Source organism: Eumetopias jubatus, unplaced genomic scaffold (genome assembly GCF_037043125.1).
Source record: "Eumetopias jubatus isolate StellerSeaLion01/CBP00866 unplaced genomic scaffold, mEumJub1_p1.0 scaffold_4, whole genome shotgun sequence".
NCBI lineage: Eukaryota > Metazoa > Chordata > Mammalia > Carnivora > Otariidae > Eumetopias > Eumetopias jubatus.
Window position 1 is genome coordinate 185,746,307 of NW_028274810.1, and position 25,119 is coordinate 185,771,425.

Below are 25,119 nucleotides of genomic sequence, written 5' to 3' on the forward strand. Positions count from 1 at the left end.
CCTTAATTATTTTAGTTTCAACCTGGTATTTTACACTTGATGTAAATTTCACATAGTAAATCAGTATAACATTATGTAAGTAAATTGGAAATAAAAGATATGCCAGATTACTTAAAATGCTAGTCATTTATTTTATTCTTATTGCACTATTTGATAAAACATGGTATCTACTAGTCTAAAAGTCTGTGAATATAAAGTTGAATAGTAATAACAAACTTATAAAAAGTTAAAATAAAAGTTTAAAAGAGGAGTGGGAAATGAATTATATATTTGATACAATTCAATGATAATACTTGGACAATTATATTATCATTAATTACATTATTGGTAAGTAGCATGGTTTGCATGTGTCTCTTCCATGCCTCCACAAAATTTCATTGTTTTCTGTCATGTGTATAATCAACTCTAAATTTTAATGCTTTTCTTTATAAAATATTCTGATATAGTTTGTGTCTTTTTTGTATATAATTTGTATTTGTAATTGTAGTAAGAAACCTGGGCATGTTTATAAAGTGTGTTTTTAATTCTAGCAAAAAACTAATAAGTATAGGTTAAAAATAGCTTGGAAAGAAGGCAATTATGAATACTATTAAATCTGGAATCTGGCTCAGGAGAAAGACTTCAATTGATAGAAGACATCAATTTATTTCCATCTGGAGATAGTTCAAGGGTACTTGAGAAATAGAAATTGCTGCTTATAATGTCTTCCAACTGCTTGCTCTGCCTTCTTACAGTTTAAATTAAGTCATTATGTGTTCAAGGTTATAAAGGTACTGACTAGTATTCAGAAAGGAACAAATAAAAAATCATATTGCTTGATGGAATGTATGACATATGGGTTTTAAATATGGTGACTAAGGAAACTAAGATGCATTTCAAAAGAAACAAAGAAATTGAAAAAGAAGGAATAAAATGAAGGAAAGGTGAAGCATAGGTAGAAATTTCTGTTATAATATTAGCCATTTCATATAGAAAAAAAATAGAAACGAAAGGGAAGAATTTATACCAAGAAATGTTTAACATTAACAATTCTTGCTGATTATTTGTCATAAAGTATTTTTTAATAAAAAGATAATATATATACTGAAAGTGCATGAAATATACCCTATATTACAACTGGTAATTTGAAACAAGCATGTTTAACATAAACTAAGCTAAGAAAAAAAAATACTGCCAATTCATTAGAAGCAACCTAGGTGTTCCTTCCTTAACATTCTCCTGTTTTCTTCCCCTGGAGATAACCTCTATCCTGACATTAGGGTTCATAGAACAGTGAGTTAAGAACTGATTAGACACAAACAAAGGTAGAATTAGAGAATTAGAGGGTATGTCTGTTGGAGTATATTAGCTATCAGGATGGTTAAGAAACATGGAAACTATAATCCAAAGGTCTAGGACATACTCACTAGGAATTCCAGAAAGAGAAGTTAGAAATAATGAGCTGGAGTCAATGTTTAGAGAAGTAACAATGAGAACTTTTCCAGAAATGAAAAAAAATCATGAGATTTCAGATTAAGAAAGGTACTGATTCCCAACAAGGACTTAAAAAAGGAATCTGTATCTGGTACATTATGATCAGAAAATTGAAAGAGATGGAGGAGGAGCAAGATGGCAGAGGAGTAGGAGACCTAAATTTCATCTGGTTCCAGGAATTTAGCTAGATGGTTATCAAACCATTATGAATACCTACAAACTCAACAGGAAATCAAAGAATAGCAGCAACTCTCTGAACAGAAAAGTGACCACTTTTTGGAAGGTAGGACATGCGGAGAAGTGAATCCGAGGTGATATTCAGAAAGATAGACTGCGGGGGGAGGGAGCCTCTGTCAGCTGGCTACCGGCAAGTGATAGAGAACGGAGCACAAAATTGGAACATTTAGAAGTCTGCTCTGCTGAGGGACGTCACTCCAGTGGCTAAGTGGGGGGTGGAACCCTCGCTGGGACAGTATGGTCTCAGGACCATCAGGGTCACAGACCGGGGGTGACTGAGTGCAGCACAGCTTCCAGGTATAGGAGCAGGGAAGCCAGCTCCAGAGACAAGGAGTGGGTTCTCAGATCTGGGTTGCCATAAACCGTGATCTGTGGCACAGTCAGGCCACTGCTCTCTCCGAGCAGGGACTCAACAAGCGGCAGATCTGGTGAGACTCCCCTTCCTCCCCTAGGAGGAGCAGCACAGGAGTGCACTGCAGGGATCTGCAGGATTTGGAGACTCCAAACGGGGTCAAGTGCCAGAGATAGAAATGCTCAGTCACAGGCCAGGTGAACATGGAGTGCGGCCAGAAACCAGGGAGACAGGAGTGATTGACTGCTTTTCTCTGGGGGCTCACTGAGAAGTAGGGTCCCAAGTTCTTGGCCCTCTGGGGTGGAGATTGGGAGGCCACCATTTTCACTCTCATCCTCCAAAGCTGCACGGAAAGTTTGCAGGAAACAAAAGCTACCCAGAGCAAACACGAGCAGATTACTTAACCTGGCCCCCTGCAAGGGAAGGGCAATTCTGCCTCAGGCAAAGACATTTGAGAACCACTGCAACAGGCCCCTCCCCTAGAAGATCAGCAAGAACAGCCAATCAAGACCAAGTTTACCAATCAATGAGAATGGCAGAACTCCATCACTAGGGGAATACAGCACATAGAGTTCATGGATTTTTCTGCCTGATTTTTTAGTTTTTCAAAGTTAAATTTTTTAATTTTCTTTTTTCTTTTTCTATTTTTTTATTTTTTTCTCTTCTCCACCAACATCTTATCAATCCGTTTTTTAAAAATATTTTTTATTTTTCAATTTTAGAGTCATATTCTATCCCTTCATAGTAGTTAACCTTATTTTTGGTATATATATCTATATATATACATATAAGTTCTCTCTTTAACATTTTGGGATACAGTTTCTTATAGCAGATCAAAATATACCCTAAATCTCTAGTATATGGCTTTGTTCAGTCTCCTGCCTGATCATATTCACCCGCCCCCCCTTTCTTTTAAATTTCTCTTCTTTTTTCAACCAACTTCTTATCTTATCAATTCCTTTTATAAAATCTTTTGTAATTTTCATCCTTATGGTCATATTCCGTCCTTTCATCATATTTATCCTTATTTTTGTACATATACAAGTTTTTCTTTCTTTAAAATTTTGGGAGGCACTTCCTTCTAAAAGAACAAAATACACCCAAAATCTAGTGTGTGGCATTGGATCTATGCAGCAGCCTGATCATATTTGATCATATTCTTTTTATTTTTATCTTTTTCTTTTTTTCGCTTTCTTTCCCTCTCTTTTCCCCAGGTTTCAGATCTCTTCTGCTTTGTTTAGTTTCTGGGGTCATTGTTATCCTGTTAGTATTTTGTTCTCTCATTCATCTATTCTCCTCTGGACAAAAAGACAAGATGGAAAAGTCACTTCAAAAAGAAGAACAAGAGGCAGTATCGATTGCCAGGGACCTAAACAATATGGATATTAGTAAGATGTTGAACTAGAGTTCAGAATGACGATTATAAAGATACTAACTGGGCTTGGAAAAAGCATGGAAGATACTAGAGAAACTCTTTCTGGAGAAATAAAATAACTAAAATCTAACCGAGTCAAAATCAAAAAGGCTATTAATGAGGTGCAATAAAAAATGGAGGCTATACTGCAAGGATAAATGAGGCAAAAGAGAGAATTAGTGATATAGAAGACCAAATGGTGGAGAAAAAAGAAGCTGAGAAAAAGAGAGATAAACAACTACTGGCTCATGAGGGCAGAATTCAAGAGATAAGTGATACCATAAGATGAAATGATATTAGAACAATTGGGATCCCAAAAGAAGAAGAAAGAGAGAGATGGGCAGAAGGTATATTGGAGAAAATTATAGAGGAGAACTTCTCTAATTTGGGGAAAGAAACAGGCATCAAAATCCAGAAGGCACAGAGAACCCCTCTCAAAATCAATAAAAATAGGTCAACAGCCCGACATCTAATAGTAAAACTTATGAGTCTCAGAGACAAAGAGAAAATCCTGAAAGCAGCTCAGGACAAGAGGTCTGTAACCTACAATGGTAGAAACATTAGATTGGCAACAGACCTGGCAGGCCAGAAAGGACTGGCATGATATATTCAGAACACTAAATGAGAAAAATATGCAGCCAAGAATACTATATCTAGCTAGGCTGTCATTGAAAATAAAAGGAGAGATAAAAAGCTTCCAGGACAAACAAAAACTAAAGGAATATGCAAACAGGAAACAAGCCCTACAAGAAATACTGAAAGAGGTCTTCTAAGCAAAGAGAGAGCCTAAAAGTAACATAGACCAGAAAGGAACACAGACAATATACAGTAACAGTTACCTTACAGGCAATACAATGGCACTAAATTAATAACTTTCAGTAGTTACCCTGAATGTAAATGGGCTAAATGCCCCAATCAAAAGACACAGGGTAGCAGATTGGATAAAAAAAAAAACAAAAAAAAAAAACCAAAAAAAAAACACATTGATATGCTGTCAGCAAGAGATTCATTTTAGACCCAATGACACCCCCAGATTGAAAGTGAGGGGGTGGAAAACGATTTACCGTGCTAATGGACTCCAAAAGAAAGTTGGGGCAGCAATCCTTATAGCAGGCAAATTAGATTTTAAACCAAAGACTGTAATAAGAGGTGAGGAAGGACACTATATCATACCTAATAGGTCTATCCAACAAGAAGATCTAACAATTGTAAATATCTATGCCCCTAAGATGGGAGCAGCAAATTATATAAGCCAATTAATAACAAAATCAAGAAACATATTGACAACAATACAATAATAATAGCGGATTTTAACAAACCCCTCACTGAGATGGACAGATCATTTAAGCAAAAGATCAACAAGGAAATAAAGATGTTAAATGACACACTGGACCAAATGGACTTCACAGATATATTCAGAACATTCCATCCCAAAGCAATGGAATACACATTCTTGTCTAGTGTCCATGGAACATTCTCCAGAATAGATCACATCCTAGGTCACAAATCAGGTCTCAACCGGTGCCAAAAGATTGGAATCATTCCCTGCATATTTTTGGACCACAATGCTTTGAAACTAGAACTCAATCACAAGAGAAAAGTCGGAAAGAACTCATATACATGGAGGCCAAAGAGCATCCTACTAAAGAATGATGGGTCAACCAGGAAATTAAAGAAGAATTAAAAAAATTCATGGAAACAATTGACAGTGAAAACATAACTGTTCAAAATCTTTGGGATGCAGCAAAGGCAGACCTAAGAGGAAAGTATATAGCAATACAAGCCTTTCCCAAGAAACAAGAAACATCTCAAATACACAACTTAACCCCCAAAATAACCTAAAGGAGCTAGAGAAGGCACAGCAAATAAAGCCTAAACCCAGCAGGAGAAGAGAAATAATAAAGATCAGAGCAGAAATCAATGAAATAGAAACCAAAAGAACAGTAGAACAGATCAACGAGACTAGGAGCTGGTTCTTTGAAAGAATTAACAAGATTGATAAACCCCTGGCTAGACTTACCAAAAAAAAAAAGAAACGACCCAAAAAAATAAAATCATTAACGAAAGAGGAGAGATCACAACCAACACCAAATAAATATGAACAGTTATAAGAACATATGAGCAACTATATGCTAGCAAATTAGATAATCTGGAAGAAATAGATGCATTCCCAGAAATGTATCAACTACCAAAACTGAACCAGGAAGAAATAGAAAACCTGAACAGACCTATAACCACTAAGGACATTGAAGCAGTCATCAAAAGTCTCCTAACAAACAAAAGCCCAGGGCAAAGTGGCTTCCCAGGGGAATTCTACCAAACTTTTAAAGAAGAATTAATACTTATTCTTCTGAAATTGTTCCAAAAAATAGATATGGAAGGAGAACTTCCAAACTCCTGTTATGAGGCCACCAGTACCTTGATCCCATAACCAGACAAAGACCCCATCAAAAAGGAGAATTACAGACTAATATCCCTAATGAACATGGATGCAAAAAAATCTCACCAAAATACTAGCCAATAGGATCCAACAGTACATTAAAAGGATTATTCACCAGGACCAAGTGTGGTTTATTCCTGGGCTGCAAGGTTAGTTCAACATCTGCAAATCAATCAATGTGATACAATTCATTAATAAAAGAAAGAACAAGAACCATATGATCCTCTCAATTGATGCAGAAAAGGCATTTGATAAAGTACAGCATCCTTTCTGGATCAAAACTCTTCAGAGTATAGGGATAGAGGGATCATACCTCAATATCAAAAAGCCATCTAGGATAAATCTACAGCGAATACCATTCTCAATGGGGAAAAACTGAGAGCTTTTCCCCTAAGGTCAGGAACACGGCAGGGATGTCCACTATCACCATTGCTATTCAACATAGTATTAGAAGTCCTAGCCATAGCAATCAGACAACAAAAAGAAATAGAAGGTATCCAAATCGGCAGAGAAGTCAAACTCTCACTCTTTGCCAATGATACGATACTTTATGTGGAAAACCCACAAGACTCCCCCCCCCAAAACTGCTAGAACTCATACAGGAATATAGTAAACTGGCAGAATATAAAGTCAATGCACAGAAATCAGTGGCATTTCTATACACCAACAACAAGAAAAAAGAAAGAGAAATTAAGGAGTCAATCTCATTTACAATTGCACCCAACACCATATGATACCTAGGAATAAATCTAACCAAAGAGGAAAAGAATCTGTACTCAGAAAACTATAAAATACTCATGAAAGAAATTGAGGAAGACACAAAGAAATGCAAAAATTTTCTATGCTCATGGATTGGAAGAACAAATATTGTGAAGATGTCAATGCTACCTAGAGCAATCTACACATTTAATGCAATCCTTATAGAAATAACACGAACTTTTTTCAAAGAAATGGAACAAATAATCCTAAAATTTGTATGGGACCAGAAAAGACCCCGAATAGCCAGAGGAATGTTGAAAAAGAAAAGCAAAGCTGACGGCATCACAATTCCATTTTAAGCTCCATTACAAAGCTGTCATCATCAAGACAGTATGGTACTGGCACAAAAGCAGACACATAGATCAATGTAACAGAATAGAGAGCCCAGAAATGGTCAACTAATCTTCGACAAAGCAGGAAAGAATGTCCAATGGAAAAAAGATGGTCTCTTCAACAAATGGTGTTGGGAAAATTGGCTAAATTTAACAAGTCAGGAAACAACAGATGTAGGCAGGGATGCGGAGAAAGGGGAACCCTCCTACACTGTTGGTAAGAATGCAAGCTACTCTGGAAAACAGTATGGAGGTTCCTCAAAAAGTTGAAAATAGAGCTATCATATGACCCAGCAATTGCACTACTGGGTATTTACCCCAAAGATACAAATGTAGTGATCTGAAGGGGCACATGCTTCCCAATGTTTGTAGCAGCAATGTCCACAATAGGCAAACTATGGAAAGAGCCAAGATGTCCATCGACAGATGAATGGTTAAAGAAGAGGTGGTATATGTATACAATGGAATATTATGCAGCGATCAAAAGGAATGAAATCTTGCCATTTGCAACAACGTGGTTGGAACTGGAGGGTATTATGCTGAGCAAAATAAGTCAATCAGAGAAAGACATGCATCTAAGCTCACTGATATGAGGAATTCTTAATCTCAGGAAACAAACTGAGGGTTGCTGTAGTGGTGGTGGGTGGGAGGGATGGGGTGGCTGGGTGATAGACATTGAGGAGGGTATGTGCTTTGGTGAGTGCTGTGAATTGTGTAAGACTGATGAATCACAGACGTGTACCTCTGAAACATATAATACATTATATGTTAAAAAAAAAGAAGCTAGTAGGAAGGGAAAAATGAAGAGGGGGAATCAGAGCGGGAGCTGAACCATGAGAGACTATGGACTATGTGCAACAAACTGAGGGTTCTAGAGGGGAGGGGGTGGGGGGATGTGTTAGCCTGGTGATGGGTATTCAAGAGGGCAGGTATTGAATGGAGCACTGGGTGTTATACTCAAAGAATGAATCATGGAACACTACATCAAATACTAATGATGTAATGTATGGTGATTAACATAACATAATAAAATTAAAAAAAAAAGAAAATTGAAAGAGATAAAATCTTTCAATCCAAGATAATTTGCAGATTACCCACAAATGCATAACAATTACACTGACAGTTAACTTTATATACCAGAAGGTAATTGCATATATTTAGTTTGTTAAAGGGAAAAAAATCTAGTTTCCTTCAGTTTTATATTCAGCTAAATTAACTGACAAGTAAAATAAAGACATTTTCAAGTAGTTGAGGTTTACTTGGGGATATTTGCTAAAAGTATTATAAATAAGGAAGATATGATATGCAAGAAGCAAAGATCAAAACAAAGTATTTTTAAACATGTTGATAAATACAAGTTAACTGAGATTGTTAAAGTATTGACCAAGTCTAAAGTAAGAGAGAAGTAAAATATTAGATGATAACTAACAAAAACATTGTAAGGAGAGAGGACATAAATAGTTTTTCATGCCCCATTTTTGAATTGTACAATGATATTGACTGGATTTTGTGAAGTTAAGAAAGCCTGTTAAAAATTATGGTGAAATACTAAGATAAGGAAAAGAATACAACTTTCATACTAGGAGAAGGGAAAGAGTGATTAAAGAAAAAGGGACCAATCAACAAAAGGAAAGGAGAGATAGAATTAAGGTATAGGAATGGCAAAGGACAGAGAAAATGAACAGAATATCTCATCAGAAATAAGCTTAAATATATTAATAAAAACAATGAATGCACAGAATTAAGTAGTCTTTTGAAAGACATAAGATTGAATTAAAAAATTCAGCTATGTGCTTTTTATGTTTATTTAAAACATTATGATATGGGGAGGTGGAAGCTAGATGGGTAAACACATAACAACAAAGTTCTCTAAACAAAATAAAGGTGCTATATATATCCAGATTAATATCAATCAAAATAAATTTGAAAAAGGTATAATTGCATATCATTAGATCATAAGTGATAAAAGCAACAATTCATCGGGAGATAAGATTCACAAAACTTTGTATACCTAACAAAGTAGCTGTCTGAAAATAAAACAAAATTAAGAGGATTACCAGGATTAATTGACAGAAAGTCAATTATAGGGAGAAATTACAGTAGTCTTCTCTTAGAAAGAATAAGAACAAAAATTAATAGGAACAACATAGGAAGGCTGGTTTTATATGTAACACATATATCTACTACATAAAAAGCTACACTATGCTATGTTTTCAAGTAACTATGGAATTTTTATCAGTTGATCACATATAAAAAAACAAAAATCTCAACTCATAGTAAAGAACCAACTTCATAAAGATCCCTTTTCTTTGAACAAAATTTAATAAAATAAAAATCAACCACTTATTGATGTTTGGAGATTCTTTAGGTTTCTCAGGAGGAGAGTAAAGTGATTACAGTACCTAGAAATAATAATCAAAATAATTTTTAAATAAATTATTGAATTCAAAGAGGAGGGAAAGCATTCTAATTGGAGAATGAATGAGTAAAGGCACAGGATGGAAATCAATTATGATTGGATTTGGGAAAGAGGGTAGATCATATTTGTTGGAATAGAGGTTTTACCTATGAGTATAAGAGGAAAAGATTGCAAACAACTGGAAGGCTATGACTTTGGCTTTTAATCTATAATCTTCGAGTGCCATTAGATGTTGAGCAAGATAGTCACAATACTAAAGAGTTTTCTAAACCAACCATGTTTTTCTTAATGTTGAGGTTCTAGATTGTGGGAATTTTGGCCATTTAAAAAAAATGAAGCTGTGGCAAATATTAGTACAATAGTTACAGTAGATTACAAACAAGCCTTATAATTACATTCTGCTTATAGTTTTTCACTATATGCCTTCTTATGTGGAAGATATTTTAAATTTATGGGCACAGATGATAACTTATTCATCTTTATATTTCTGGTACCTAGCCACAGGGCCTAATTCTTAGAAAGCACTTGATAAATGCTTGCCACAATGAATTGCCTTTAATAAATCAAATGTGTTTATTGGCACATTTTCAAGAGAAAAAGTCTGGGTAAATTTTACTTAAGCAAACCTTTGTGTTTTTACATATGATTGCTACTTGGTTTGCATCAAATTAACAATGTGGTATGTATATTGAATCATGAAGACTTGCTTTGAATTTTTGAAGGAACATCATGATTCATGAGCAAACAACTTTTATCAGTGTAGTGAAGAAGATAGGAACAAAGGGGGAAATAACCAGGAAAAGGAATGGTGCATTTTAAATTTATGGGTGTGATGTGCTGCTGTTGGTTTTAAATCATTCTAAAGAGTGAAAATTGGTGAATTCTCTTGCATTGTCTAGTCAGAAGATAGATATCATGTACACATTTGGTAACTTTTGATATTTTAGGAGTCAATTTTAGAACAAAATTTTTTTGCCACATTTGCTTTATTTCTCTGTGTGTAATGTGTGTATGCAACTATTTTTCTCCTCCTCCTCCTCTTCTTCTCCCTCCTTTTTCTTTTGTCTGAATTCTCCGTCACATGGAGGCTGAGACAAATGTCATGTTGTACTAGTCTGTCCTTTTACAAGACTGCCTCCATGAAGGAAGGGACTGTGTCTGTCATATCATTCCAAGGAGTTAGGAAGAGTTAAATTATAGTTTATTATAAAAAGGATATAACTCAGGAACAGCCAGATGGAAAAGATGCATAGGGCAAGCTATGTGGTGAGCTTCTATGCTTTCTGAGTGTGACACTACCGAAATCTCTATGTGTTTACCAGCTCAGAAGCTCCTAGAACAAATTTTAAGGAAACTAATTCATCTTTGGAAAAGGTGAAATTCCATTATTGCTGGCATGTTCCTTTGCAAGTAGGCTTATTTGGATTCTAGGTTAGATGATTTTAGAATTGTGTTTAAAGTAATTCATTTAATACTAAATAATACTTTTGAATTTGTGCACTTAAAAAAAAAAAACACGTTTTCTGATGTTCATTGCATGTTTCTGTCCCTGAGTAGTTGTGGCAGTCTATACTTACAGGAATATCCAGGATCTAGTTTCTTATGCTTTGCATTGCTGGCCTTTCAAAAGCAATATAGTTTTTCCTAAAGCTAATCTCTTCAAAAATAGCAACTTGAAGTTCTCATTGACTAACTGGTAGTTCTTAAAATTAGGCTTTTCAGTGGGCGAAGAAGAACAGATGGCATCTATCTGTCCTGTCTTGTCTTCTGCTCTACTCTAAAAGAATGGATGTAAAATTTGGCCATTATGTGCTTCTTTATCCCTTGTGATGAAAACTGCTGAATGAGGATGGTTTCTCCATCTCTTTAACATGCTTTAGTTTTTACATATATGAAAAGATGAGTTATTACTCTTCAGTGTTGGCACATTTTTAAATTAGTAAGACAAATGTTTATTTGGAAGCCATTGGCTTTGTAAAACAAACAAATTATAAAAGAAAGAAATGAAATCCTCTCAATGGACTTTGTCCTCTATTAAGGGTGTTATTGATGGGTGACATATAGTAAGTGTTTAATAAATACCTATTGAGTGATGAATGTATGTTGGGGGGAAATTTTTTATGTTTAATATTTTTATAGTACTAAGCATACTCATGTGAACATCTATATTCCTCCTCACAAATGATTATTCAGTATTTTTAAAGGGGAAAAAGTACTCTGGTAAGACAAAAAAATTCTGTTGAAACTTCTGACATATATTTATGTGTCAGTAGCTTTGCATTTATTGCTAAAGATAACCCCCAAAAAACACAATACTGATGTCTGAACTTTCTGGATGATAGTCTTCACTACTGTGCTCAATGGATATTCCATTTCAACTGATAAACAGCATTTTTCTAGTATCTCCAAAATGGTCCAGTTCAGTTAAGAGGGCCTAACCTCCAACAACTGGGTAAATGGGTGTGCTTATTTAATGTCAGTAGTCATATAATTGTCCTTGGCTTTGAGCTATGTTGCCTTGAATATGAATATTTCCCTACTCTTCAACAAAATATAAGTGCATACTGAATGACTCACAGAAAAGAGGTGCAAAGCTTACATATCACCACTTGGTGATTCCACTTTTTTTAAAAAAATAGGAATTCAGAGGTATAACAATGTGCTGAAGTATCTTTCATATTGGAGAGATGGCTTCAGTGTTCAAATTCATGCTGCCTTGGGAAACCGGACATTTATACCTCCTTCCTTTCTATCATGTCTTGACTTGAAACCTGTGTTTAGGATACAATCTCAGAAATAGGAAGGGACAACTAGGATTTAAAATAAGATGATCTGAATTATTAAGACAATTTAAAAATCAATAAGTTGATGTAAATAAAGCATATTTATAAGGTCTTATATTTTCAGTCTTGGTAAGTGTTTTCAATATGATTGGAATTAAATAATATGTATGTAAAATGTGTATTTACAGCCACTCATTGGATTTGGAAGATGATACTCGACTTAACTTGTTTGATGATGGGACACTCATGATACGAAACACTCGTGAGTCAGACCAAGGTGAATATCAGTGTATGGCCAGAAACTCAGCTGGGGAGGTCAAGACACAGAATGCCATGCTCAGATATTCCAGTCCTCCAGGTACAACTTTTTTTTTTCCCCTGATTGAACTTAATGTAAATGCATCAGTTCTCCATAGTTATTTGCACTAGAAAATGATTTCATATTGCTTCTTTAAGGTATGGAATGCTTAAAAGTGAAACAGTTGCCATTGTCTATCACTTCCTAATTTTTTACAGAAACTTGAGGTTTTTTTCTCCTGAAGTTTATTTTAATTTCTTGCCTTAGTTCTATTCTTTTCTAGTCACAATAGGTGCTGTCCCAAGGCTGTCGTTACCTTTTTGATTACCCATCCATCTTCCTCAGAAGATGACCCAGCATCCTCAGAGGGAATCAGTGGTACCTAGGCAGGACTATCAACCTTTCTAACAAATAATTTAATTATTCATTCATAATTAATTCACTCAACACATATTTATTGAATGCTCACTGAGCTAGCCATTGAAGATTGTATAGTTAACAACCTATGCTCCTTTAACTTTACAGGAGTTTGCTTTGCTATAATTTCAGTGGCTTAACAGACACATAGCTATGACAAATTTTTTAGTAATATCATTATCAGTAAGGTGATGGAAATAGTGAGACACTATGTCTTACTTTACCGAGTCTATAGTCTATTAGGTGATAGCCATAATTCAACAAAATGGTAAGTTTTATGATGGATAAGGAAAAAGGATAGAAGCAGAAAGGATAGTTGTGTGCTGGTAAATGTTTGTTTAGTTATTTATTTATTTTTAAAAGATTTATTTATTTATTTTAGAGAGAGAGAGCACACCTATGCACAGGGGTGGAAGGGGCAGAGGAAGAGGAAGTGAGAGGGTCTCATGTAGACTTCCTGCTGAGCACATAATCCAATGTGTGAGGGCTTGATCTCATGACCCTGAGATCATGACCTGAGCTGAAATCAAGAGTTTGGACACTTAACTGTGAGTTAATCCAGATGCCCCACTGGTAAATGTTTAAAATTTTAAAATGTTTAAAAACTGGCTCTGGGGGTGAGGGCAAAGCCCCAGTTTGCAGTATTTGCCAATGATTGACATGACATCACTGAATTTGGAGTTAGGAAGAGATGTGTAGTAGTACACCATTGCATAGTATTTCCACCATGCAGACACAATAGATGTAAATAATCTCAAGACCTTAGATCATAGTAAAATGCAAAATAATTAGAAGTGGTAAATGTCAGAATTTATCTTTGATATTAATGAGATTTATTTAGTTGTAAGTTTATGTAATTTAATTTTTAATAATGGCTATGCTTAACAGTCAGTTTGAAAAATTCCAAAAATTTCATACTGGCTTTCCAGAGCCAGCTCCAGCAGACCCCTGACAGAGGAGGAGCTCTTAGATCAGACTTGGAAATCTGTGTTCATTCATGGAAGGATTTTCCAGGACCAGTGACATCTAAGCTGAAAGCAAGAAGTAGAAAACAGCCAGATAAATAAGATTGAAAACTTATTTTAGTAGAAAGGGCAGTAAAGGTAGAGAGAGCAGTGGATATTCAAGACATGGAGTTCTGGATGTCTGGAGGATACAAATGAAGGGTTGGGAATTACATGAGATTTGATGAATTGTAAGTCAGAGTTTGAACATTCATGACTGTACTCTAAGTGTTTCAAAATCAGATTTATCTGTTACAAAGATCTCCCAAGCAGCAGTTTGGAGGACAAGCAGGAAGACAGAGTAAGGTGAGGAGGTCAGCAGATGTAGTGATGATGCAGAGGAGAGTAGTGACATTGGCAGTGACAGAGGGAGTGGAGAAAACAGCCCTGAACGAAGCATTATTCCAGCAGAAATAATGCATTTGAGTCAGAGATTGACTGAATATGGGAATTCCTTACAGAGTTTGTCAGTAATTTCTGATTGGCAAACCCACTAGCTCCTTCCAAAGTGTCATTCATTTGCCCTCCAGATCAAGCCTGACACTGCACACTGGAGTATTCCTACTTTGACTTCTGGGCACCACTTCTTCCTGATACTTTCTGAAGGTCCTCTCCTTTCCCAAGGCCTTCAGCCTGCATCAACTGTGCCATTCCTCACACCCTCCCCACCTGCTCTTTGTCCATTCTGCCTGCCCTAACCACATTTCTTCTTCCTCCATTGAGCTCTTCTTGAGTTTTAAAGCAATTCCCATACATCCAACTTGCATAATTAACGTACACTTCAAAGATTTTATTGCTGGTATCTTTCCTGAGATTTGGATTGATGTCACTATTGTCTTATTGTTCATTTTCAGTATATGTGCTGCCAAAGCGAGCACTATTGTTCATTTTCAAATGTAAATTTTTTATGTTCTTCAAGCACATTCACCTGCACTACATCTTATGTTTTCCATCACTGTTGATATTGTTATCTTCCCAAAACTTCAGATTCAACCTCCATTGCTATCTTGTCTTCATCAAGTCTCTAGAAATTTGGCTCCAAGATGTATCAGATTGTCTTCCTTTTCATTTCTACTGCCATTGATTCACTTCAAAAACCTTTCATACTTCAATTATTATAATAGTTCTTTCCATTTCTCTATAGCACTTTACAACTTACTGTAATATAATGATTTCCAAGGTATGTTGTAGTTCTTCAGATTATATGGTTTGTCTTCTGTCCTTGTAGCTAAAGCATAAGCTTATGAGGAAAGGAGTGTCCTGTGCATCTTTGTATCTTTCCAACATCTAGCATTTTATCTAACTTAAGGCATTCAATATTGTTAAAATTAAATTAAATCTTGCTTGTTGAATTAGATTAAATAAATTTATCTCTACTCTTAATGGTATATTCATCTCAGAAATTAAGGAGCCCCCCCAAAATTAGACCCAATAACTAAGCATGTTTAACACCCTCATAAGTATTTAATTTCTGCTTGAGATTTCCAGAAAAGATGAAACTCTTATGAATCGGTGAGTGGAACACTCCATATGGAAGTCTAAATTTTGTATTTACAAGGATACTTAGCAAGTCAATTTGTATTATATTTAGCTGAAAGTGACAGAAAATTTGATGAGAAATGGTTTAAACATGGTGTGTGTGTGTGTGTGTGTGTGTGTGTGAACGTGTGCACGTGCACGCATGGGAATGTGGTTTATTTGTATGCCACAAGGAATGCAGGAGTCTGGACAGACTGCCACATTAGCCCAATGCTCCAATGATATCTTTCTATTCTTCAGTCCTTTGCATTGAGACCTTTTTCTCCATTTCATAATTGTCACTTCGTGGCCCAAGTTGGCTCTTGTAACCCAAACTCATGCCTGAGTGCCAGGTAGCAAACAGGAGTAAAAGCAGTGACTAGTTAGACTGTTCTTTTATCTGGGAAGGAAACTCTTCCAGGGATGTGTGCCTACATCTCACTGGTAGAACTGTGTCACATGGATACCCTTAACTGCAAGAGAGTCTGAGAAGTCTAATTTGAACAGTTAGCCCCTAAAATAAAAAATAGGTGGGCACTAGCAGTGTCTGTGATCCATGATGGTATCAAGGGAAGCAACCTATTAAAAAAATTGCATGTTTATATCAATCTAGATTTAAGACCCAGATGTTTTAGATTTAACTATTTGAGTATTTAATGTATGTATATAATATTTTAGTTTAAAGTCATTTTGAAATTGACAAAAGTTTTAAGAACCACAATGTAGAGGGGTGCCTGGGTGGCTCAAACAGTTAAGTGTCTGCCTTCGGCTCAGATCATGATCCCTGGGTCCTGGGATCAAGCCCTAAGTCCAGCCCTCTGCTTGGTGGGGAGCTTGCTTCTCCCTCTCCTTCTTTCTGCTGCTCCCCCTGCTTGTACTCTCTCTCTCTAATAAAAAATAAAAAAAATCTTAAAAAAAAACACAATGTAGAATAAATAAGGCTTCTTAACTGCTACTGGTTGTATTTTGTTTTGTTTTTCTCTTTCCTTTAGCCAAGCCTAGTTTTATAATCCAGCCCCAGGACACAGAGGTTTTAATTGGTACCAGCACAACTTTGGAATGTATGGCCACAGGCCACCCACACCCCCAGGTTACTTGGACTAGGGGCAGCGGAGAGGCTCTGGATGGATCCAGGCATCTGGCTACTTCTGGAGGACTATACTTGGAGAATGTCACCCTGCAGGATCATGGTCAATTTACCTGTCATGCTGACAATAATCAAGGCTCTGTTCAAGCTACAGCAAACATAATTGTACAAGGTATGGGAGCAGGGGGTCATGATTGAAATGTTCATGCTGCCACATTCAGAAAATTATTTTTCAACTTAAAAAAATAATGTTATGTAAATCAGTGAAGAAATTTTTTTATTTGCCATTTATTGTTGACATAATAGAATTTTCAAAACTAATCTGCTTCATATTAAAACTTGGATTTTTTTCACTTCAGTCTTTATCCAAATGTTATAATCAACCATTAGCAACAAAAGAAATGAAGTCATTTGTCAGCAAACTGTCAAAAGATATTTGTGCTTCAGGATACTTCACAGATGTAGGAAAGACACTTCAGATATGAAAGTGAAAATGCTGTGCCCGATGTTCATAGTCACTTACCAAGCTGCCTACTAACATAGCTTAGGACTATGCTGATGGCTCTTACGGGCCTGGGCTATATAACAAAAGCAGTAATAAAACTATTCTAAACACCATAAATAATTTATATGCATGGGCATGTAATCCTGTTGTAAAGAACTCATGTTTTTCTCTTCTGCTTTTGTTCTGAACTGGGCTGCCCTTCCCTGTCTGTTATGGTGGTTGTGTGTGTGGGTTTAGGTGCATGTGCATGTGTGAGCACAGATACTCAACACTCCTTGTGGGCTAAGAGGTTTAGTTTTTTTTTATGTTATGTTAATCACCATACATTACATCATTAGTTTTTGATGTAGTGTTCCATGATTCATTATTTGTGTATAACACCCAGTGCTCCATGCAGAACGTGCCCTGCTATCACCAGGCTAACCCATCCTCCCAACCCCCACCCCTCTAGAACCCTCAGTTTATCAGAGTCCATTGTCTCTCATGGTTCGTTTCCCCCTCCGATTTCCCCACCTGCTATCTCCTTCTTCTTCTTCTTTTTTTTTTAAACATATAATGTATTATTTATTTCAGAGGTACATATCTGTGATTCAACAGTCTTGCACAATTCACAGCGCTCACCATAGCACATACCTTCCTCAATGTCTTTCACCCAGCCACCCCATTCCTCCTACCCCCCACTTCTCCAGGAACCCTCAGTTTGTTTCCTGAGATTAAGAATTCCTCATATCAGTGAGGTCATATGGTACACGTCTTTCTCTGATTGACTTATTTCACTCAGCATAACACTCTCCAGTTCTATCCACATCGTTGCAAATGGCAAGATTTCACTCCTTTTGATGGCTATATAATATTCCATTGTATATATATATATATAACACCTCTTCTTTATTCGTTCATCTGTTGATGGACATCTTGGCTCTTTCCACAGTTTGGCTACTGTGGACATTGCTGCTATAAACATCAGGGTGAACATACCCCTTTGGATCCCTACCTTTGTTTCTTTGGGGTAAATACCCAGTAGTGCAATTGCTAGGTCATGCGCTAGCTCTATTTTCAACTTTTTGAAGAACCTCCATACTGTTTTCAGGAGTGGCTGCACTAGTTTGCATTTCCACCAACAGTGTAGGAGGGTTCCCCTTTCTCCACATCCCTACCAACATCTGTCATTTCCTGACTTGTTAATTTTAGCCATTCTGACTGGTGTGAGGTGATATCTCATTGAGGTTTTCATTTGGATTTCCCTGATGCCAAACGATGTTCAGCACTTTTTCATGTGTCTTTTGGCCATTTGGATGTCTTCTTTGCAGAAATGTCTGTTCAAGTCTTCTGCCTATTTCTTGATTGGATCATTTGTTCTTTGGGTGTTGAGTTTAAGAAGTTCTTTATATATATTGGATACTAGCCCTTTTCTGATATGTCACTTGCAAATATCTTCTCCCATTCTGTTGGCTATCTTTTGGTTTTGTTGACTATTTCTTTTGCTGTGCAAAAGCTTTTTATCTTGATGAGGTCCCAATAGTTCATTTTTGCCCTTGTTTCCCTTGCCTTTGGTGATGTTTCTAGGAAGAAGTTGCTGCAGCTGAGGTCGAAAAGGTTGCTGCCTGTGTTCTCCTTTAGGATGTTGATGGACTCCTGTATCACACTGAGGTCTTTCATCCATTTTGAGTCTATATTTGTGTGTGGTGTAAGGAAATGGTCCAGTTTCATTCTTCTGCAAGTGGCTGTCCAATTTTCCCAACACCATTTGTTGAAGAGACTGTCTTTTTTCCATTGGACATTCTTTCCTGTTTTGTCGAAGATTAGTTGACCATAAAGTTGAGGGTCCATTTCTGGGCTCTCTATTCTGTTCCATTGATCCATGTGTCTGTTTTTATGCCATTACCATACTGTCTTGATGATTACAGCTTTGTAATGGAGCTTGAAGTCCGGAATTGTGATGCTGCCAGCTTTGCTTTTCTTTTTCAACATTCCTCTGGCTATTCTAGGTCTTTTCTGGTTCCATACAAATTTTAGGATTATTTGTCCCATTTCTTTGTAAAAAACGGATGGTATTTAATGGGAATTGCGTTGAATGTGTAGATTGCTCTAGGTAGCATTGATAGCTTCACAATATTTGTTCTTCCAATCCATGAGCATGAAACATTTTTGCATTTCTTTGTGTCTTCCTCAATTTCTTTCATGAGTATTTTATAGTTTTCTGAGTACAGATTCTTTTCCTCTTTGGTTAGAGTTATTCCTAGGTATCTTACGGTTTTGGGTGCAATTGTAAATGGGATCGACTCCTTAATTTCTCTTTCTTCTGTCTTGTTGTTGGTGTATAGGAATGCCACTGATTTCTGTACATTGATTTTATATCCAGCCACTTTACTGAATTCCTGTATGAGTTCTAGCAGTTTTGGGGTGGAGTCTTTTGGGTTTTCCACATAAAGTATCATATCATTGGCAAAGAGTGAGAGTTTGAATTCTTTGCTGATTTGGATGCCTTCTATTTCTTTTTGTTGTCTGATTGCTGTGGCTAGGACTTCTAATACTATGATAAATAACAGTGTTGATAGTGGACATCCCTGCCATGTTCCTGACCTTAGGGGGAAAGCTCTCAGTTTTTCCCCATTGAGAATGATATTCTCTGTGGGTTTATCCTAGATGGCTTTTATGATATTGAGGTATGTTCCCTCTATCCCTATACGCTGAAGAGTTTTGATCCAGAAAGGATGCTGTACTTTGTCAAATGCTTTTTCTGCATCAATTGAGAGGACCATATGGTTCTTGTTCTTTCTTTTATTAATGTATTGTATCTCATTGATTGATTTGCGGATGTTGAACCAGCCTTGCAGCCCAGGGATAAATCCCACTTGGTTGTGGTGAATAATCCTTTTAATGTACTGTTGGATCCTATTGGCTAGTATTTTGGTGAGAATTTTTGCATCCATGTTCATGAGGGATATTGGTCTGTAATTCTCCTTTTTGATGGGGTCTTTGTCTGGTTTTGGGATCAAGGTAATCGTGGCCTCATAAAACGAGTCTGGAAGTTTTCTTTCCATTTCTATTTTTTGGAAAAGTTTCAGAAGAATAAGTATTAATTCTTCTTTAAATGTTCAGTAGAATTTCCCTGGGAAGCCATCTGGCCCTGGGCTTTTGTTTGTTAGATTTTTGATGACTGCTTCAATGTCCTTAGTGGTTATAGGTCTGTTCAGGTTTGCTATTTCTTCCTGGTTCAGTTTTGTAGTTGATACATCTCTAGGAATGCATCCATTTCCAGATTATCTAATTTGCTGGCATATAGTTGCTCATAATATGTTCTTATAATTGTTTGTATTTCTTTGGTGTTGGTTGTGATCTCTCCTCTTTTTCATGATTTTGTTGATTTGGGTCATTTCTCTTTTCTTTTTGATAAGTCTGGCCAGGGCTTTTTCAATCTTGCTAATTCTTTCAAAGAAACAGATCCTTGTTTCATTGATCTGTTCTACTGTTCTTTTGTTTTCTATTTCATTGATTTCTGCTCTGATCTTTATTATTTCTCTTTTCCTTTGGGTTTAGGCTTTATTTGCTGTTCTTTCTCCAGCTCTTTTAGGTGTAGGGTTATGTTGTGTATTTGAGACCTTTCTTGTTTCTTGAGAAAAGCTGGTATTGCTATATACTTTCCTCTCAGGACTATCTTTGCTGCATCCCAAAGATTTGGAACAGTTATATTTTCATTATTATTTGTTTCCACGAATATTTTAAATTCTTAATTTCCTGGTTGACCCATTCATTCTTTAGCAGGATGCTCTTTAGCCTCCATTTATTTGAGTTCTTTCCAACTTTCCTCTTGTGATTGAGTTCTAGTTTTAAAGCTTGTTGTCTGAAAATATGCAGGGAATGATCCCAACTTTTGGTATGGGTTGAGACCTGATTTGTGACCTAGGATGTGATCTATTCTGGAGAATGTTCCATGGGTACTAGAGAAGATTGTGTATTCTGTTGCTTTGGGATGGAATGTTCTGAATATATATGTGAAGTCCATTTGGTCCAATGTGTCATTTAAAGTCTTTATTTCCTTGTTGATCTTTTGCTTAGATGATCTGTCCATTTCAGTCAGGGGAGTGTTAAAATCCCCCACTAGTACTGTCTTGTTGTTGATGTGTTTCTTTGCTTTTGTTATTAATAGCCTTATATTAATAAGGCTGCTCCCATGTTAGGGGCATAGATATTTACAATTGTTAGATCTTCTTGTTGGATAGCCCTATTAGGTATGATATAATGTCCTTCCTCACCTCTTATTACAGTCTTTGGTTTAAAATCTAATTTGTCTGATATAAGGATTGCCACATCAGCTTTCTTTTGGTATCCTTTAGAATGGTAAATGGTTTTCCACCCCTTCACTTTCAATCTGGGGGTGTCTTTGGGTCTAAAATGAGTCTCTTGAAGACAACATATCAATGGTCTTTTTTTTTTTTTAATCCAATCTGAGAGCCTGTGTCTTTTGATTGGGGCATTTAGCCCATTTACATTCAGGGTAACTATTGAAAGGTATGAATTTAGTGCCATTGTATTGCCTGTAAGGTGACTGTTACTGTATATTGTCTCTGTTCTTTTCTGGTCCTTGTTGCTTTTAGGCTCTCTCTTTGCTTAGAGGACCCCTTTCAATATTTCTTGTAGGGCTGGTTTCGTGTTTGCAAATTCCTTTAGTTTTTGTTTGTCTGGGAAGCTTTTTATCTCTCCTTCTATTTTCAATGACAGCCTAGCTGGATATAGTATTCTTGGCTGCATATTTTTCTCATTTAGTGTTCTGAATATATCATGCCAGTCTTTTCTGGCCTGCCAGGTCTCTAATGTTTCTACCATTGTAGGTGACATATCTCTTCTCCTGAGCTGCTTTCAGGATTTTCTCTTTGTCTCTGAGTCTCGTAAGTTTTACTATTAGATGTTGGGGTGTTGACCTCTTTTTATGGATTTTGAGGGTGGTTCTCTGTCCCTCCTGGATTTTGATGACTGTTTCCTTCCCCAAATTAGGGAAGTTCTCTGCTATAATTTGCTCCAATATACCTTCTTCCCCTCTCTCTCTTTCTTCTTCTTTTGGGATCCCAATTATTCTAACGTTGTTTTGTCTTATTTTATCGCTTATCTCTCGAATTCTGCCCTCGTGAACCAGTAGTTGTTTATCTCTCTTTTTCTCAGCTTCTTTATTCTCCACCATTTGGTCTTCTATATCACTAATTCTCTCTTCTGCTTCATTTATCCTAGCATTTAGAGCCTCCATTTTTGATTACAACTGATTAATAGCCTTTTTGATATCGACTTGGTTAGATTTTAGTTCTTTTATTTCTCCAGAAAGGGTTTCTCTAATATCTTCCAGTCTTTTTCAAGCCCAGGTGGTATCTTTAAAATCATCATTCTGAACTCTAGTTCTGACACTGTACTAATGTCCATATTGATTAAGTCCCTGGCAGTCGGTACTTCCTCTTGTTCTTTTTTTTGAGGTGATTTTTTCCTGTCTTGTCATTGTGTCCAGAGGAGAATAGATGAATAAGAGATTAAAATGCTAACAGGGTAATAACGTTCCCAGAAAATATACACTAAACAAATCATAAGAGACCTGAAACCAGGGGAAAAGAAAGGGAAAGAAAGAAAAAAGAAAAATATAAAAACAAACAAAAACAAAACAAAACAAAAAATCACAGAATATGATCAAATATGATCAGCCTGGTGCATAGAGCAGTGCCACACAATACTTTTTGGGTGTATTTTAGTCTTTTAGAAGAAAGTGCCTCCCAAATTTTAAAGAAAGAAAAACTTATATATGTACAAAAATAAGGGTTAATACTATTAAGGATGGCATATGACTGTAAAGATGAAAATTATAAAAGATTTTATAAAAGGAATTGATAAGAAGTTGGTTGGAAAAAGAAAGAAAAGGATTTAAAAAAAAGTGGGGGAGTGAATGTGATCAGGCAAGAGACTAGAACAAAGACATACACTAGAGATTTAGGGTATATTTGATCTGTTAGAAGAACGTGTATCCAAAAATTTTAAAGAGAGAACAATTTATATACATATATATATATACACATACATACCAAAAATAAGGGTAACTACTATGAAGGGTTAGAATATGACTCTAAAAATGAAAAACAAAAAAGATTTAATTAAAAAAGGGATTGATAAGATGTTGGTTGAAAAGGGAAAAAGAAATTTTCATAGAAAAAAAAAGACAGATAAAAAATATTAACTTTGAAAGACTAAAGAATCATGGTAAAAAAGCCATGAATTCTATGTGCGGTATTCCCCTAGCGCTGGAGTTCTGCCGTTATCATTGATCTGTAAACTTGATCTTGGCTGTCTGTTCTTGCTGATCTTCTGGGGGAGGGGCCTGTCGCAGTGGTTCCCAAATGTCTTTGCGGGAGTTGGAATTGCCCTGCCCTTGCCTGGTCCAGGCTAAGTAATCTGCTTGGGTTTGCTCTTGGGAGATTTTGTTCCCTGCAAGCTTTCCATACAGATTTGGAGGATGAGAGCGAAAATGGTGGCCTCCCAGTGTCCCCCCGCTGGAGGAGCCGAGAACTCGGGACCCCACTCCTCATTGAGCCCCCAGAGAAAAGCAGTCAGTCACTCCTCTCTCCCTGGTCTCTGGCCGCACTCCCTGCTCACCCAGCCTGTGACCGAGCGTTTTTATCTCTGGCACCCGACCCCCTTTGGAGTCTCCAAACCCAGCAGAGTCCTGTGGTGTGCTCCCGCATCACTCCTCCTGGGGGAGGAAGGGGAGTCTCCCCAGATCTGCCACTTGTTGGGTCCCTGCTGGAAGAGATCCGACTGTGCCGCAGATCATGGTTTATTGGCAACCCCGAGCTGAGAGCCCACTCCTTGTCTCTGTCTCTGCAGCCAGCTTCCCCGCTCTGATCCTTGGGAACTCTGCTGCCCTCAGGCACCCCCAGTCTTTCTGTGACACCAAGGGTCCTGAGACCACACTGTCCCAGCGAGGGTTCCACCTCCCGTTTATCTATTGGAGCGATGTCCCTCAGCAGAGCCAACTTCTAAAAGTTCCAATTTTGCGCTCCGGGGCTCTATCACTTGCCAGAAGTGGCCCACGGAGGCCCCCTCCCCTGCTGTTTATCTTCTCGAATATCACCTTGGATTCACTTCTTTGCACGTCCTACCTTCTAGAAAGTGGTCGCTTTTCTGTTCAGAGAGTTGCTGCTATTCTTTTCTTCAATCTCCTGTTGAGTTCATGGGTGTTCAGAACGGTTTGATCCCTATCCAGCTGAATTCCTGGGACCAGACGAAATCCAGGTCTCTTACACCTGGGCTAGGAGGTTTAGTAAACATTAGAATATAAATCTTATTGGAACAATGCCAAAATCCTGTTATACCCAAAACCAGTTTTCATCAGCTGACAAGAATACAGTAATTTACAGTGATGCATTTTAAGGGCTTCCTGCAGTCATGAACATTTTAATTTACTTAAGAAGTTATGTTATTTTACATAACATATTTGCATAAGATGTTACCAAGAAAAAAACCAGACCCTGGGAAACATAGAATGAAAACAGTTTATTTTTTTATTTTTATTTTCTTAAGATTTCTAATAAGTGAGAGAGAGAGAGGGAATGAGCTGGGGGGAGGGGCAGAGGGAGAAGCAGCCTCCCTTCTGAGTAGGGATCCTGATGTGGGGCTCCGTCCCAAGACCCTGGAGTTATGATCTGAGCTTCCCAGGACCCTGGGATCATGACCTGAGCTTCCTAGGGCCCTGGGATCATGACCTGACCTAAAGGCAGATGCTTAAATGACTTGAGCCACCCAGCACTCCATGAAGACAGTTTTGAAACATGGAGTTGGGGCAGTTTTGGGGCTGTGAATGCTGGCTTCTGGGGAGCAGAGGAATTGTCCTTACTAGAAGTCACAGTACTTCATCCATCCTGTGTTTTCAGCATTCAGTAAATGTTTTCCAAATTGTTTTTGCTTAACATCAACTCTTTAAGTAGAAATAGATCAATAATTCCTTGTTTCTGTTCATACATGTCTGAGGAAAAAATTGTGTTTCCCCTAGAAATGTTAATACCATGAAAAACATTTTCCATGAGCTAAAAAGGTGTAGAAATGAAATT

General features: G+C 37.0%; 1 protein-coding gene across 1 annotated transcript in view; it reads left to right on the top strand.

Annotated features, from left to right (window-relative positions):
- PXDNL (peroxidasin like) overlaps positions 1-25,119 on the top strand; it is a 478,851-nt gene that overhangs the window by 340,532 nt on the left and 113,200 nt on the right. The window contains exons 9-10 of the mRNA XM_088023147.1: positions 12,398-12,567; positions 16,439-16,705. Coding sequence (XP_087879273.1) covers positions 12,398-12,567; positions 16,439-16,705 — 437 coding nt within the window. The remainder of the gene's footprint in view (positions 1-12,397; positions 12,568-16,438; positions 16,706-25,119) is intronic.